General features: G+C 37.0%; 1 protein-coding gene across 1 annotated transcript in view; it reads right to left on the reverse strand.

Moving 5' to 3' along the window:
- Positions 1–16,719, reverse strand: part of LOC107709016 (A disintegrin and metalloproteinase with thrombospondin motifs 3-like) — a 62,029-nt gene that overhangs the window by 15,214 nt on the left and 30,096 nt on the right. Inside the window, exons 8-13 of the mRNA XM_016513412.1 lie at positions 8,343–8,448; positions 5,246–5,389; positions 3,447–3,579; positions 3,157–3,270; positions 545–693; positions 294–466 (exon numbers count right to left, since the gene is read on the reverse strand). Of these exons, the coding sequence (XP_016368898.1) occupies positions 294–466; positions 545–693; positions 3,157–3,270; positions 3,447–3,579; positions 5,246–5,389; positions 8,343–8,448 (819 nt within the window). The remainder of the gene's footprint in view (positions 1–293; positions 467–544; positions 694–3,156; positions 3,271–3,446; positions 3,580–5,245; positions 5,390–8,342; positions 8,449–16,719) is intronic.

Below are 16,719 nucleotides of genomic sequence, written 5' to 3' on the forward strand. Positions count from 1 at the left end.
TTTTAACATTAAATAATTTTATTATTATTATTTTATTTTATATTATTTTAATATTTTATTTGCTTACATGCACATCATGTGACCATTAACCGACATCAGATCACTGTGAACATGCAAATGTATAATTAAAAAATCTAAATATGAACTTATTAATTATTTCAAGATATTTGGCTGACAAAAATATTTGGGAATCCCTGTTCCGATTCCAGGATGAATAATATTAATATAAACACTATATATATGAATATAGTAATATATAAAGTGAAAAATGGATTAAGCAGCGTTTCTCTCACCATCAGGGTGTTCGTATGGCAGCCATGTGTGTTTGATGTTATTGTGGTATTTGTTGCTGCGCTGGACGCACTGCTGCGCTCTGAAGTCCTCATATGGGCCGGGACAGTCCTCTATGTTACACACCTGATAATCGAACGTTGTACCAGGACAATCACGACCTCCGTACACAGGACTGCAGAGACAGAGAGGAAATGAATAACAGAGCGGTTTCATTGATTCATGAGCCGGTGTAAGCAGGTTTGTAACGCACACAGGGTTGTTGCACTGGCGGCTGCGGGACCGAACGCCTCCTCCGCAGGTACGAGAGCACGAGCCAAACTTCCCCCAGGAACTCCAGCCTCCGTCGTGACCGTAGGGCTCATGGGATGACCTCCAGATGCAGTGGCCCTTAAAACACCACTGCAACACAAACACACACAAGCATCACTAACACACAACCATTACTATACCTGAACACTGTGTCCTAAACATATGACCATATTAGTTGCCATATAAGAGTTTAAAAATATCAATGGCTATTGTTCAATCAAGAGGCTATTGTTCAATTATGAGATTAAAATATCAATGGCTATTGTTCAATTATGATATTAAAATATCAATGGCTATTGTTCAATTATGAGATTAAAATATCAATGGCTATTGTTCAATTATGCTAACACACAACCATTACTATACCTGAACACTGTGTCCTAAACATATGACCATATTAGTTGGCATATAAGAGTTTAAAAATATCAATGGCTATTGTTCAATCAAGACGCTATTGTTCAATTATGAGATTAAAATATTAATGGCTATTGTTCATTTATGATGTTAAAATATCAATGGCTATTGTTCAATTATGAGATTAAAATATCAATGGCTATTGTTCAATTATGTGGTTAAAATTATGTGGTTTCCCAACCCTGAAACAACATACAGAACTACCAAATTTTGCTATAAGTTTGATTGCATCATATAATAATTGCTGTTAATAGTGTTCATCGTCTGTTTGATTACGTCTTTAATTGATTTTTCCGTACATTTCTGCCATATGTACATTAACTGACAGTCACCACTGATAAGCTACCACTAAATACTGTAGAAACTTAATTTTCTGTAAAGTTGCTTTGCAACAATTTGTATCGTGAAAAGCGCTAAATATCAATGGCTATTGTTCAATTATGAGGTTAAAATATTAATGCTATTGTTCAATTAAGAGGCTATTGTTCAATTATGAGATTAAAATATCAATGCAATTGTTCAATTATGAGATTAAAATATCAATGGCTACTGTTCAATGCAATTGTTCAATTATGAGATTAAAATATCAATGGCTATTGTTCAATTATGAGGTTAAAATATCAATGGCTATTCTTCAATTAAGAGATTAAAATATCAATGGATATTGTTCAATTATGTAATTAAAATATCAATGGCTATTGTTCAATTATGAGATTAAAATATCAATAGAAACTTAATTTACTGTAAAGTTGCTTTGCAACGATTTGTATCGTGAAAAGCGCTATACAAATAAACTTGAATTAAGAGATAAAAATATCAATGGCTATTGTTCATTTATGATGTTAAAATATCAATGGCTATTGTTCAATTATGTGGTTAAAATATCAATGGCTATTGTTTACTTATGTGGTTAAAATATCAATGGCTATTGTTTACTTAAGAGACTAAAATATCAATGGCTATTGCTCAATTATGAGGTAAAAATATCAATGGCTATAGTTCTATCAAGAGATTAAAATATCAATGGATATTGTGAAATTAAGAGGCTATCGTTCAATTATGAGATTAAAATATCAATGGCTATTATTCAATTATATGGTTAAAATGTCAATGGCTATTGTTCAATTATGTGGTTAAAATATCAATGGCTTTTGTTTACTTAAGAGATTAAAATATCGATGCTATTGTTCAATTATGAGATTAAAATAATGGCTATTATTCAATTATATGGTTAAAATGTCAATGGCTATTGTTCAATTATGTGGTTAAAATATCAATGGCTTTTGTTTACTTAAGAGATTAAAATATCGATGCTATTGTTCAATTATGAGATTAAAATATCAATGGCTATTATTCAATTATGTGGTTAAAATATCAATGGCTATTGTTTATTAAGAGATTAAAATATCAATGCTATTGTTCATTTATGAGGTTAAAATATCAATGGCTTTTATTCAGTTAAGAGGATATAGTTCAATTATGAGATTAAAATATCAATGGCTATTGTTTACTTAAGAGGTTAAAATATCAATGGCTATAGTTCTGTCAAGAGATTAAAATATCAATGGATATTGTTCAATTATGTAATTAAAATATCAATGGCTATTGTTCAATTATGAGATTAAAATATCAATGCTATTGTTCAATTAAGAGGCTATTGTTCAATTAAGAGATTTAAATATCAATAGCTATTGTTCAATTATGAGATTAAAATATCAAAGGCTATTGTTCAATTAAGAGATTAAATATTAGTAGTTATTGTTCAAGTGAGAGATTAAATATTGATCTATTAAGGGATTAAATATTAGTTTGCTTTGTTGTAAGCAACATTAAGTAATTTGAAAATGAATATATGATCACTAGTCACAGATGAAAGTCTGATGCTAGCAAACACGCCTGAGTAATAAAGTAATTAAGGGATTTAGATAATGGTCAGTTTTGTTCCAAGAGCAAATAGCTGGTTGCAAAGTGTCTGATGTGAGTTTGACATTTTCCAAATGCTGATTTCTACAAAGAGAGGTCAGTTTGTTCTTGAGCCAACTGAATATACAAGCTTATTATAAAGGTTTTGTGAGAAATGTGATATACCAATTTCATTCAATTGTTTGGTCACGTTGACAAGAATCACCACAGTCTCACCTTTCCTGGTGCACACTCCGTCCCGTCGACCGGCGGGCCCTTCTTGGTCTTACAGAAGTACTGATTGTCAGGATGGCTGCACCACAGCTGCTTACACGGGTCATACGTACGGAACTAGAGGATGAGAAAAGATATTTCATCAAAATGCAATAAGTTTCTCCTGATTTAGCTCTGCAGATGCACAATACCCAAGCTAATGTTGTCCAGCTCATCGTAAGCTGTATGAACTTGAGTTTATATTCACAAGATCAGAACTAAATATAGAGATAGAAAGATGCTTGAGGACTTACGGCGGTGCACATCTTATACCCCACACCGAAATCAAAGCGGCACTGCTCATCCATGGAGTAATTTATCCCAGGAAGCTCTGTGAGTTTGGGCCATTTCAGCTCGAAGGGATCATCCAGAAGACAGTCGTACGAGCTGAAAAAAATACCGCGGTTTGGGGGAAGGTTTATCAATGCATTGCACTTCATTCAAAAAATACAAATGCTGTCCTGATTCACACTCATCCTGCATTACTTTCTTTTCTATTTAAATATAAGACAGTGTTGTTCAATTAAGAGATTAAAATAATCTAAAATAAATGTATACTCCTGAAGTTAATGTTGTGTTCCGGTTGTCATGATAACAAAGCGAGTTTTTTTACACACGAGTGGCTGCCTATGTCAATAGTTTGCCTAAATAATAAATTACCTTTCTGGTTTATGTCGTCATACCCTAGTTTGAAGTTTGAGACTGGTTGCCATTCTCTGCCATTATATGGACGGGCACGAACATGGCATGACATGGCATTTTTTTTTTTACAATTTCTCATTTTGTGGTCCGAAAAAGAAATAAAGGTATACGGCATTAAAACAACACCAGGGTGAGTAAATAATGACAAAATAATGTATACTCCTGAAGTTAATGTTGTGTTCCGGTTGTCATGACAACGAAACGAGTTTTTATACACATGAGTGGCTGCCTATGTCAATAGTTTGCCTAAATAATAAATTACCTTTCTGGTTTATGTCGTCATACCCTAGTTTGAAGTTTGAGACTGGTTGCCATTCTCTGCCATTATATGGACGGGCATATAATTTTTTTTTTTTTTACAATTTCTCATTTTGTGGTCCGAAAAAGAAATAAAGGTATACGGCATTAAAACAACACCAGGGTGAGTAAATAATGACAAAATTTTAATTATTGGGTGAATTGTCCCTTTAAGAGATTTAAATATCAATTGATATTATTCAATTAAGAAATTAAAATATCAGTAGCTAATGTTCAATTAAAAAATTTAAAAATCAATGCTATTATTCAATTAAGAGATTAAAATATCAATGGCTAATGTTCAATTAAAAAATTTAAAAATCAATGCTATTATTCAATTAAGAGATTAAAATATCAATGGCTATTGTTCAATTAAGATATTAAAATATCAATGCTATTGTTCAATTAAGATATTAAAATATCAACGGCTATTATTCAATTAAAAATTTAAATATCAATGGCTATTATGCAATTAAAAATTAAACGATCAATGGCTATTATTCAATTAAGAGATTAAAATATCAATGACTAATGTTCAATTAAAAAAATGTAAAAAATCAATGCTATTATTCAATTAAGATAATAAAATATCAATGTTATTGTTCAATTAAGATATTACAATATCAACGGCTATTATTCAATTAAGAGATTAAAATATCAATGGCTATTATTCAATTAAGATATTAAAATATCAATGGCTATTATTCAATTAAGAGATTAAAATATGAATTCGTATTATTCAATTAAAAATTAAAATATCAATGGCTATTGTTCAATTAAGAAATTTAAATATCAATGGCTATTGTTCAATTAAGAGATTAAATGTTAGTGGTTATATAAGAGATTTAAGAGACTTTCTTCTGTTGAACACAAAAGGAACAACATGAGGGTTTGTAAATGTTCAGAGCGTCAGATTTAAAGGCATTAATGTCATTTCTTTTTCTCTGGAGAGATTATGTTCCTCATTTTCAGTCACTACTCGTGCTTCAGCTCCCAAATCCTCTTCTGCGATGGATACTGAGGATCAGTGCAGATGTAAAGAACAGCATCTTACTGGATGTATCGGTTGAGCTCCTGTTTGCTGCAGCGGGACCAGTGGTAGCGGTGAAACGCGGCCTGGACCAGCGGAGCCATGATGCTGCCCATACTGGTCTCGTCCGAGCAGCGGTTCCCCTGGCCGTCATGCTCCATTCCCAGCCTGAAACATGCAACACAATCAGCAAACTACTGGTCAGTTTCATCAAACAGAGTGTCCTGTAATGCTGAGAAGATTCATTTTAGCGAATCCGTTCATTTTGACTACATAATGACTCACTTATTCGTTCCTGCACAGAACTTTCTGTGTAGCTTATTTGTAGTGAAATATTTACATGAGTTGTGTATTACTATGTTTTCGAATGATTTTATTAGTTGTATTTAGCATTAAAGGGGTGGTTCAGTGTGTGTGCAGAGCAGGGGGAATCGAGGAATAGTATTAAGACCCGCTGCTTTTGAACACTGATTTTGAAACTTGTGAATCCATTACAATCGTTAGAAGACAGAATCGCGATTCATATACGAATAGATTTTTACATGCACCCCTAACTAACTAGTGTTAAAAAAGTGAAATCGCAATGAACCACCCCTTTAATTTGTGATCAAATCAAATGCTGTCAGTTAAATTACGCTACTATTGAAATATTTGGGTAAGATTTTGAAAAACATTTATCTTCTGCTCACCATGGCTGCATTTATTGGATTAAAAATACAGTAGAAACAGTTAAATATTATTACAACTTAAAATAACTGTTTTCTATGTAAATATATGCTAAAAAGTAATTTATTTCTGTGATCAAAGCTGTATTTTCAGCATCATTACTCCAGTCTTCAGTGTCACATGATCCTTCAGAAATCATTCTAATATTCTGATTATAAAATGCTTTGATGAATAGAAAGTTCAAAACAATTTTAAATAGAAATGTTTTGTAACATAATAAACACCTTTACTCTCACTTTTGATCAATTGAATGCATCCTAAAAATTGCATTTTAAAAATAAATTTACATTTTAAAAATAATTTTGAATGGTAGTTTATATATATTCTAATAGTAACAGATATATAAAGTTATTACTGTCTTAAATAGCTTCAAAGTCAACATACTTTACTTCATTAATTCATGTTACTGGTCTTATGAATGATTCATTAGTGCAAATTCTGAGAAAAAAAATTTGTCTTGATCTTCATTTACATCAAAATTTAATGACATTAATGAAACAACTTTTCAGCTGACGTCAATCCACCTTATTTCATATAGAGACATTTTTCACCATCTAATCAATTTATCATCAATAAAACTAAAGTCTGAACCTACTGTGTACAGTTCTGTTCATTCAGTATTCTGATTCATTCAGAAATACGGCCGATTATGGAAGTAAAGTGGTTGGTAAAAGTGTTTATGTTGACTTTAAACTATATGCAGCTTGATAAAGTAAGTCTCAAAGCAGCTTCTCAACATTTCCAGCAGTGCAGGAACATCCGACTATAAGCAGATCTTTTCTGCATGTAGAGTCACGAGCGAGACAAGACTGGATTCTGCTGACATCATGAGTTCGCTGTGAAACAAGAGCTTCCAGCTCATGTGACTGTTGTTAGTGTTCATAGAGACATAACAAATATTAAATCTGCAGTCATCGCTGATGAATCACATAATGAGGAAACAGACCACAGTGAGGAACAGCAGATGATTCATGTCTGTTCTCCAAACCGGCTGAGCCGAAAGGAGTTACTTACGACCTGGAAAATATAAAACATCTTGCAAAATGGCAAAAGGAGGCAGTCTTTCTCACAGCAGAGCTCTGTCCTACAGGGGGCGTTAATGAGCAGCCTAATCTAAGTATTACATGTTCATACTATGTTCATGTCCTCCAGGGATGTTCCTACTTATGAGTTGTAATTACAACTAATTTTGATCATAATGCAATGGACACACTGAGCAATTTCACATTTCTTTCTGCATATAAAAGATGCTTTATGTATTTTATCATTCTCATGCCGCCACACTGAATGATTCCTCATAAACTGGCTGAATGAGCAGCTTTTTCCTGGCAGCACTTTATCGCCATTCTTCATAAACAGCAGACAAATGCAGAAACTAATTTGTGCAGAAGACATTTCACAATTACAACTTAAAGGAATAGTTCATTCAAAAATGAAAATGTGCTGAAAATGTGCTCACCCTCAGGTCTATCAAGATTAGAATGAGTTTGTTTCTTCATCAGGTTTGGAGAAATGTAGCATTGCATCAGTGTCTCAGCAATGGATGCTCTGCAGTGAATGGGTGCCGTCAGAATGAGAGTCCAAACAGCTGATAAAAACATCACAATAATCCACAAGTAATCCACAGCACTCCAGTCCAGCAGTTAACATCTGGAGAAGACAAAAGCTGAAACTAATCCAGCATTAAGACGTTTTTAACTAAAATACATGTGTCCATAATCCATAATAACGCTTCCTCCAGTGAAAAAGTGTTCAGGTGTGAATCAGGAGAGAAATCTGCACAGATCAAGCAGCGTTTAAACAGCTCTAAACAAATATGTGCCTGGATTTTGATGTGAGAGACAACAGCAGATGCACTTTTTCACTGGAGGAAGCGTTATTATGGATTATGGACTCATATTTTAGTCAGAAACAATGGACTGAAGTTAAAAACTGTGTTTCTTGCAAACATGCAGCTTGTGTCTTCTCCAGATGTTAACTGATGGACTGGAGTGCTGTGGATTACTTGTGGATTATTGTGATGTTTTTATCAGCTGTTTGGACTCTCATTCTGACGGCACCCATTCACTGCAGAGCATCCATTGCTGAGACACTGATGCAATGCTACATTTCTCCAAATCTGATGAAGAAACAAACTCATCCTAATCTTGGAAGGCCTGAGGGTGAGAACATCCTCAGCACATTTTCAGTTTTGCCTGACCTATTCATTTAATTACAGCCAATACAAATTTGCATATTGAATAACACGTCACTAACTAGCTTTACTGCTAATTACATCTTGTAAACATGATCATTCTAAAAAAAAAAGGCAGCTGCCATCGTGCCATGCTTTACCTATACAACCCAAATCCTTAAAACGTTCATAAACGAGACTGAAAAGCAGATGTAAACTTACACGTGTCCGGTTTCGTGCGCCACCACAAAGGCAGAGGAAAAGCCGTCTTCGTGGTTGAGCGTGCAGCTCCGCAGCGGGTGGCACATGCCTGTTACCGGGGCGTAACCTGGGCGACAGAGATCAAAGAGAAACGATGATGAACTGGAATGCGGGACATTCTAGAAGTCAGATCAGAGCCAGGTGAGTTTTATTTGGAAAGTCTAAGATTCCTTCCCGTTCAAAGAGCCGCAGGTCACTGTCAAATCAAACACATCAAAGCACACGACGTGGACACCCAACTCAAAAACCAGACCAACTTTCTGACACAATCACTTCACTGTTCCGTTAGCAATGGCAATTCTTAACTTTAAATACGATTTTTTCAAAAATGAACCCAATGTATGTTTTTCTTGCTCTGTTCCAAAACCAAGTGAGCTGTCGGATAAACAGGATTTCATTATGAAGGTTAGTCCAAAAGGTATCATGGCACTTCAATGATAGCTTCTTCTGGCCAAATACTGAAGCTCTGCATGTATTCCTCATCAAGAGCACAATCCCATAATGCATTGTGACAAGTTTCTTATAAACATGCACTACCATTCAAAAGTTTGGGTCAGTCTCTTCTGCTCACCAAGGCTGCATTTATTTGATCAAAAATACGGTAAAATTGTGAAATATTATTACAATGTAAAAAAGCTGCTTTCTATGTGTAATTTATTGTTGTGATCAAAGCTTAAATATTTTATATCAACTTAATGCATCCTTGATGAATAAAGGTATTAATTTCCTTCAAAAAAAAAAAAAAATCTTACTGTCCCCAAATTTGAATTGTAGTGTATGTTTCATTCATCATCATAAAATATAAATAAAAGTAGTTTAATCACAATAAAAAAATTATATTAGCATTGGTGCAATTTGACACAAGCGTCTACACTCTAAAAAATGAAGTTGTAAATAAAACAAAGATTGTTGAAAATTGTTTCTACACCTTTTTTTGCTTTCAGTTTTTTTTCTATGTGCAACTTAGTTCAGACTTTTACAAGTTCTCCACCATAGCCTCCATGTAGAAGCGCACAAGCAGCTTTACCGATCAATCCCACACAACCATTAGCCACATTTAACAGAACACAGTGTTCATACGACACACAAACACCACAGAACGCACAACACAGACAGACCGACACTCGATCAACAGATATGCAGTGCTAGAGCTTTAGTTTAGCTGAGCTGCTCCGGAAGCTAAAGCCAGTCTAGGCTTTTTTTAATGAAACGTTCATGCTATTGAAATCACCAACAGTCTTTGGCATGCAGATGAAAAGCAGAAGATGCAGATTATGAGAAGCTTATGAAGCATTCAGTCTTTTAATGCCTGTTGTAAAAGCATCAATAACAGCTAGCATCATTTGATCACATATTTAATACTAGTGATATTCCTGCAGATCATCAGCCATAGGTTTTATTGGATTTTTTACATAAACAGAACAACAACTAAAAAAGTCAAAGATGTATTTAGCCAGCGAAGGGTTGCATAAGAAAACAAGCTGCTAGCCGAGCCGTTTATCTGTTGTCAGATAAATGTCCTCCAGGTGAATGCAGCTTTGCATTGCTCTGGACAAGCGTGACAGTAGCGCTGTAATCACAGGGTATTAGATTACATTAATCCATGATATTGTGACTGATATTAAAGCGCTGCTGCATGAAGATGGTTCACACAGGATAGTTCTGGTTTCTCTACATGTTTGCCCTCTAACAACCATAAACATGTTGCCATAAAGTATTATAAATAAACAAAAACCTGAACCTTTTGTACAGCATGTCAGGAAGACAAGTAAAGTGTTGCTTGCATTTGTCACACTCAACCATTCAATGCAAAGTAATTGTAAAAAAAAAACATTTTACACACACACACACACACATACACACACACACATACATACTATATATTATAAGCTAACTACAAAACAACATTTTCTCCCAAACAAGAACCTAAACTTTATATACTGTACATAAATTTTTTATTGCTAAAAAAATAATAGAATACAGAATCTGTATTCAGGTAACTTTTCATAGCATTGTTGCAAAAAAAGCTCATATAAAATAAATAATAATAAAAACACGTAACATTTAGTTTCATCCCCTGAGGTACATCTTCTGAAGATGAAGCGCCTCCTTTCACTGAAAGTTTATTGGAAAGGTACAGCGAGTTGACAGCTATAAAATGGGTTTCCCTGATCCTTTTCCAAACCACGTCATTCCAAATCATAACCGCTGTTATTAACACAGGAACTGCTGAATCAGGGCCTTCCAGTTATTGCTTGACTCCATGCGACTGCAGCAGGAGAGCCACACCAACACCAGGCTTCAGGTGCTGGCCGTTTCCCAAACACCTTCAGTGCATGAGTGTTACTGTAAGCATGTGTCTATATCTGGGCCCTGAATGAGGGTTGAAGCTTGGGACAGGAGTGTGATGTTTGCCCTCGGGGTAAAAGGTTACAGTTTCAGCACCGTACAACGCGCCCACTGCGATGTTATGAGCACAACAGAGGCCGTGGCGTAGCAACAGCAGACGTGCGAAACACAAAACAGGTATTACTGACTGTCTTTAAACATCACACAAGGATCACGAAACCTAAACACACATCCATCAGAAACAAGTCCCTTAACTTCAAAAAGACTGAGTGATAGGAGCACGACTGAGAGTGAGAGTCAAACACAGGACAATCGCGAAAACAAGAGTATTCCTAGAATGTCATTGCATAAGATCAAGATATTAAATCAAGAGTCATTTATTGTAAAAGAAGACGCCCAAACACAATTTATAAGCTTAAAGGATGTTTGTTCAGTTTGAAATCCTAAAACAGCAGATACAGTGTTGAAGAAAGTCAGTTTTGTGTTCGTTTGTGGATAATGTGATTCTTTACATCTATTAAAATCACCAAAACACCTGCTGATTCAAACACACTGAGACTTCAACAATCACGAAGAGCAGTGAATTTAACAAAGAGAAAAGATACTGCAGCATCTAATATAATGACATTTACACACTTAGAAGAATGGCGTAGGTGAATATGTATTTCAACACTGCTGTGTTTTAATCAAGTGCTACTTTAATATTTGACGTCGTTTTAATCTACACAACAGAAACCTCTTGACATTTATTAACCTAGTTTTTCCAAATAAAATGTTATTTAGAAACAAAATAAATGTTGTGTAAAAATAAAAAAACTTTCATCTAGTTGCCAAGGCAACATTTGTCATTTCATTTAGGTTAATGTGAAGTACTAAAATAACAAAAACTAAAAGTAATAAATAAAAAGCAACAAAAACTATACAGACATATTTAAAAATAAAAACATAATAAAAAAGACAAAAACACAGCAACATTTTTAAAACTTGAATATAAATATAATCTAAAATCTAAAATTAAAATCTAATTCAAAATATTAACAAAAGCTCATTTACACTCTAGAAGAAGTTTTTTTTTTTTTCTTTTTTTGGTGCTGCTGTATTTTAAGGCTGTTATTTCGTTTTAATCTACACTACAGAAAACGCTAGTTATGTATGTAACTGTGGTTCTGTGAATTCCGGATGACCGCCAGAGGCTCGAAAGTTTAGTTTAGTTTAGTTGATTTTGCACAAAGATAAAATAGGTACAATAATAACGCAACAAAAACAAAAAGTTTAATCCATATACTGTGTAGGAAGAGGCAGAAAACCCAAATAGCTTAGGTCGAGATCAAGCGGCAACCTTCCGGTCTCTCTGTCGAAACCAACACGGAAGTGACTTAAACTGCAATTCATCGACTGGCCGCTAGAGACTGGCTCCAAAAAGGAGTCAATCCCATAGACTCCCCATGTTAAAATGCCCAACTTTACAGCAGAGAAACATATGTTTACAGCCTGGTTCAAAAAGTGGGTTTGGTCTATATAGCTAATTTTGCCCTTCATGACAACTGTGAGGGGGGTGAATTTTTTTATAACTCATCTGTTTCAATTATATTAAGCTTTAAAGTTCTGCATAATTAAGGGCGTGGCCACTTGAGTGACAGGTGAATTGTCGCTGCTGTCACCACCGTCGAGCTGGGCAGGCATGATTTCAGCAACCAGCTCCACCCACGTCACGCCTCTGTGCCCATTTTCGATTATTCAGGAGTGATGCACGGTGACGTGCTGCCAAGATGACGATGGCCCGCTCCGCCCACTTTAGGCTTCAAAAATGCTCTTCAGAAACCTACGGGTGACGTCACGGACACTACGTCCATGTTTTTTAACAGTCTATGGTCGAGATACAAAAAAGTCACATGGTGACATAGGCTGAGCCTTGAGTATAATAGACACACTAGCTCAGCCTTCGCTGTGTTTTAATCAAGTGCTACTTTAATATTTGACGTCGTTTTAATCTACACAACAGAAACCTCTTGACATTTATTAACCTAGTTTTTCCAAATAAAATGTTATTTAGAAACAAAATAAATGTTGTGTAAAAATAAAAAAACTTGTATTTTATTTCATCTAGTTGCCAAGGCAACATTTGTCATTTCATTTAGTTTAATGTGAAGTACTAAAATAACAAAAACTAAACAAACTAAAAGTAATAAATAAAAAGCAACAAAAACTATACAGACATATTTAAAAATAAAAACATAATAAAAAAGACAAAAACACAGCAACATTTTTAAAACTTGAATATAAATATAATCTAAAATCTAAAATTAAAATCTAATTCAAAATATTAACAAAAGCTCATTTACACTCTAGAAGAATGATGCCACTGAAGTTTTTTTTTTCTTTCTTTTTTTGGTGCTGCTGTATTTTAAGGCTGTTATTTCGTTTTAATCTACACTACAGAAAACGCTAGTTATGTATGTAACTGTGGTTCTGTGAATTCCGGATGACCGCCAGAGGCTCGAAAGTTTAGTTTAGTTTAGTTGATTTTGCACAAAGATAAAATAGGTACAATAATAACGCAACAAAAACAAAAAGTTTAATCCATATACTGTGTAGGAAGAGGCAGAAAACCCAAATAGCTTAGGTCGAGATCAAGCGGCAACCTTCCGGTCTCTCTGTCGAAACCAACACGGAAGTGACTTAAACTGCAATTCATCGACTGGCCGCTAGAGACTGGCTCCAAAAAGGAGTCAATCCCATAGACTCCCCATGTTAAAATGCCCAACTTTACAGCAGAGAAACATATGTTTACAGCCTGGTTCAAAAAGTGGGTTTGGTCTATATAGCTAATTTTGCCCTTCATGACAACTGTGAGGGGGGTGAATTTTTTTATAACTCATCTGTTTCAATTATGTTAAGCTTTAAAGTTCTGCATAATTAAGGGCGTGGCCACTTGAGTGACAGGTGAATTGTCGCTGCTGTCACCACCGTCGAGCTGGGCAGGCATGATTTCAGCAACCAGCTCCACCCACGTCACGCCTCTGTGCCCATTTTCGATTATTCAGGAGTGATGCACGGTGACGTGCTGCCAAGATGACGATGGCCCGCTCCGCCCACTTTAGGCTTCAAAAATGCTCTTCAGAAACCTACGGGTGACGTCACGGACACTACGTCCATGTTTTTTAACAGTCTATGGTCGAGATACAAAAAAGTCACATGGTGACATAGGCTGAGCCTTGAGTATAATAGACACACTAGCTCAGCCTTCGGTCTCAGTACGCTTTTCTCGTGCATTCCAAGTGACAAATAACTCTGGCGGTCATCCAGAATTCATAGAACCACAGTTACATACGTAACTAGCGTTCTGTTTCATTCCTCCTGACCACCAGAGGCGGTGCTTAAGCACTAGTGGATGACTCCTACCAACATAGTCATGAGGAATGCCACTCACCTGAAAAAATTCAAGGTTGCTCCTGAAATGGTGCATTTCCTTGCACCACCATAACAAACAAAAAGTTGATCTGTGCTTCGAAGATGAACGGTAGCGGTCACATTGCCCTTCAGGGCTCGCACAGGACACAAAATGTGATCCTCTGACTGGTGCTGACTGAAAAGCCACCAAACTGATTGGAAGCAGAACTTTAGGTAGAAAGGAAGGATTTGGTCGGAGCACAACACCAGAATCATCCGGCAACCAACGCATGCATCACTAACTCACTAACGGACAAAGCATGTAACTCACTTACATGCTTAGCAAAGCAATTGCCAACAAAAAAACAGTTTCTAAAGATATCCATTTCAGGTCAGCTGTCTACAAAGGCTCAAATGGTGGCAGACAGACAAATCCAAGAACAAGTGACAAATCCCATCCAGGAAAATGGGGGTTACCAGCTGGTCTTAACCGACTCGCACCTTTCAAAAAACTGCACACGAGAGTATGAGAACCAAGAGAAGAACCATTAACAGGTACATGATGCGCAGAAATGGCTGCAACATACTGTATACCTTCAGCGTGGAGGCTGCTTAGCCTGAATCCAAAAGATGCTGCAAGATACTAAGAACTCCAGGAACGTTACAACGTGTAGGATCTAACCCACGCTCCACCTTGACGAGAAAATCCTCCATTGTGCTGCATAGAGCTGATGTGTGGATGCAGCTCTAGCAGAAGTTATGGTATGAACGACAGTGGGCTCACAATCTGTTAAGAGACAGAGGCCAAACCCAAAGCTGCGGACGGGCTGGATCCGGATGCCAAACAGCGCCGTCCATCTGTGACAACAGATCCTTCCGAAGCAGAAGCCCACCAACAGCGACAGAAGCATTGGAAGCCGAAGCCTGGCTGGTCATCGAGGTGCTACAAGTAACACTCTGTGGTTGCACAGAGATATTCTATGTTTCCCACAGAAGTGGAAGAGGAGGGAATGCATAAAGCAGACAGTTTGGCCACTCGTGAGACAGTGCATCCTGCCCCAATGGGCTGGATGTCTCTGTTCTTGCAAACCACAAGCAAAAGTGACTGTTCACCTCTTCAAAGCAGAAGTAGATCTTTTTGCAACAGAGGCGAACAGTCACTGTCGCAAAAAGATCTACTTCTGCTTTGCCGAACTGCTCCCATATCTTCTGCACCACATCCTGATGAAGCCTCCATTCCCCCTTGACAGGTGAACTGCTCTCAGTTATGCTAGTCGAGGAAGAGACCAAGAGAGTATCTTGTGGGTGAGATGCAGGGACTTTGTTCCACCTGGTTCAGGTGAAACACTGTCGAGGTGTTGTCGGACCGAATGAGGACATGACGGCCTGCCAGAACTGGCAAGAAATTCTGCAGGGCTACGAAAGCTGCACGCAACTCCAGGAGATTGATGGGGTCCCTGGACCAAGCTGGAGACCAACGGCCACAAACAGCCCTGTGATTCCATGATGCCCCCCACCCGAAGAGGGAAGAATTGGTTGTGGCCACCTCTCGACGAGAAGGAATTACACCTGACATCAGAAACTCTCAACGATTCCACGGTGTCAATGCCTGGATACAACTGTGTGAGACAACCATCAGCCGATGAAGATGTCTGAAAGGGTTCAACTGCAAACTGTTGTTCCACTGCTGGAGAGGCCTGAGGTGGAGCAAGCCGAGTGGAATCACAGAAGCGGCGGTGGTCAGCATCCCCAAGAGTTGTAACAACATCTTGTACAACAAGCTTGCACCCAGCTGGAAACGAGCAAGGAACTGCAGAATACTGTCCACTCGGGCATGTGAGAGGGTGGCAGACATTACACGGGAGTCCAGTGTCATTTCAATGTAAGTAATTGTTTGCACTGGGTTCAGACAACCATTTGCCTCGTTTACTGCAAGACCTAGCCTCTGCACATGCTCCAAAAGCAGTCTGGTGTCGTGGGCAGCTTGTTGTTTTGTGGGTGCACACAGCAGCCAGTCGTCTAAATAAGGCAGGATTCGCATCCCACTGGACCACAGTGGATGTAGAGTTGCAGTCATGCACCTTGTGAAGACACGAGAGGCCGGAGACAGGCCGAATGGTAGGACCTTGAATTGGTAGGCCTGGTTCTTGAAAATGATTCAGCGAAATTTCCTGTGGTGAGGAGCAATCGGAACCTAAAAGCAAGCATCTTTCAAATCAATGCTTGTAAACCAATCTTTCTTCGTGACTGACCAAAGAACGTCTGCTGCATGTAACATCCGAAAGGGAAGAGTTTTCAGGAACATGTTAAGATCTTGGTCTAGAACAGAATTTGTATATAAAAGTGATAAATAGCGGGGGATGGTCAATATACCAAAACGGGAAAACACTAGTCAAGTCAAGCCACCTTTATTTGTGTAGCGCTTTATACAATACTGATTGTGTCAAAGCAGCTTAACAGTGTCTAATTGGAAAATAGTTTGTCAATGATGCAAGAGGACAACAACAAAGACTCATTTTTCCAGCTAAAGTCAGTTCATTGATGATTCAGTGATGTCATCATCCAACTAAGCAAGCCATATAGTTTTAAGACAGTTACA

Source organism: Sinocyclocheilus rhinocerous, unplaced genomic scaffold (assembly GCF_001515625.1).
Source record: "Sinocyclocheilus rhinocerous isolate Xijiao unplaced genomic scaffold, SAMN03320098_v1.1 scaffold1137, whole genome shotgun sequence".
Taxonomy (NCBI): domain Eukaryota; kingdom Metazoa; phylum Chordata; class Actinopteri; order Cypriniformes; family Cyprinidae; genus Sinocyclocheilus; species Sinocyclocheilus rhinocerous.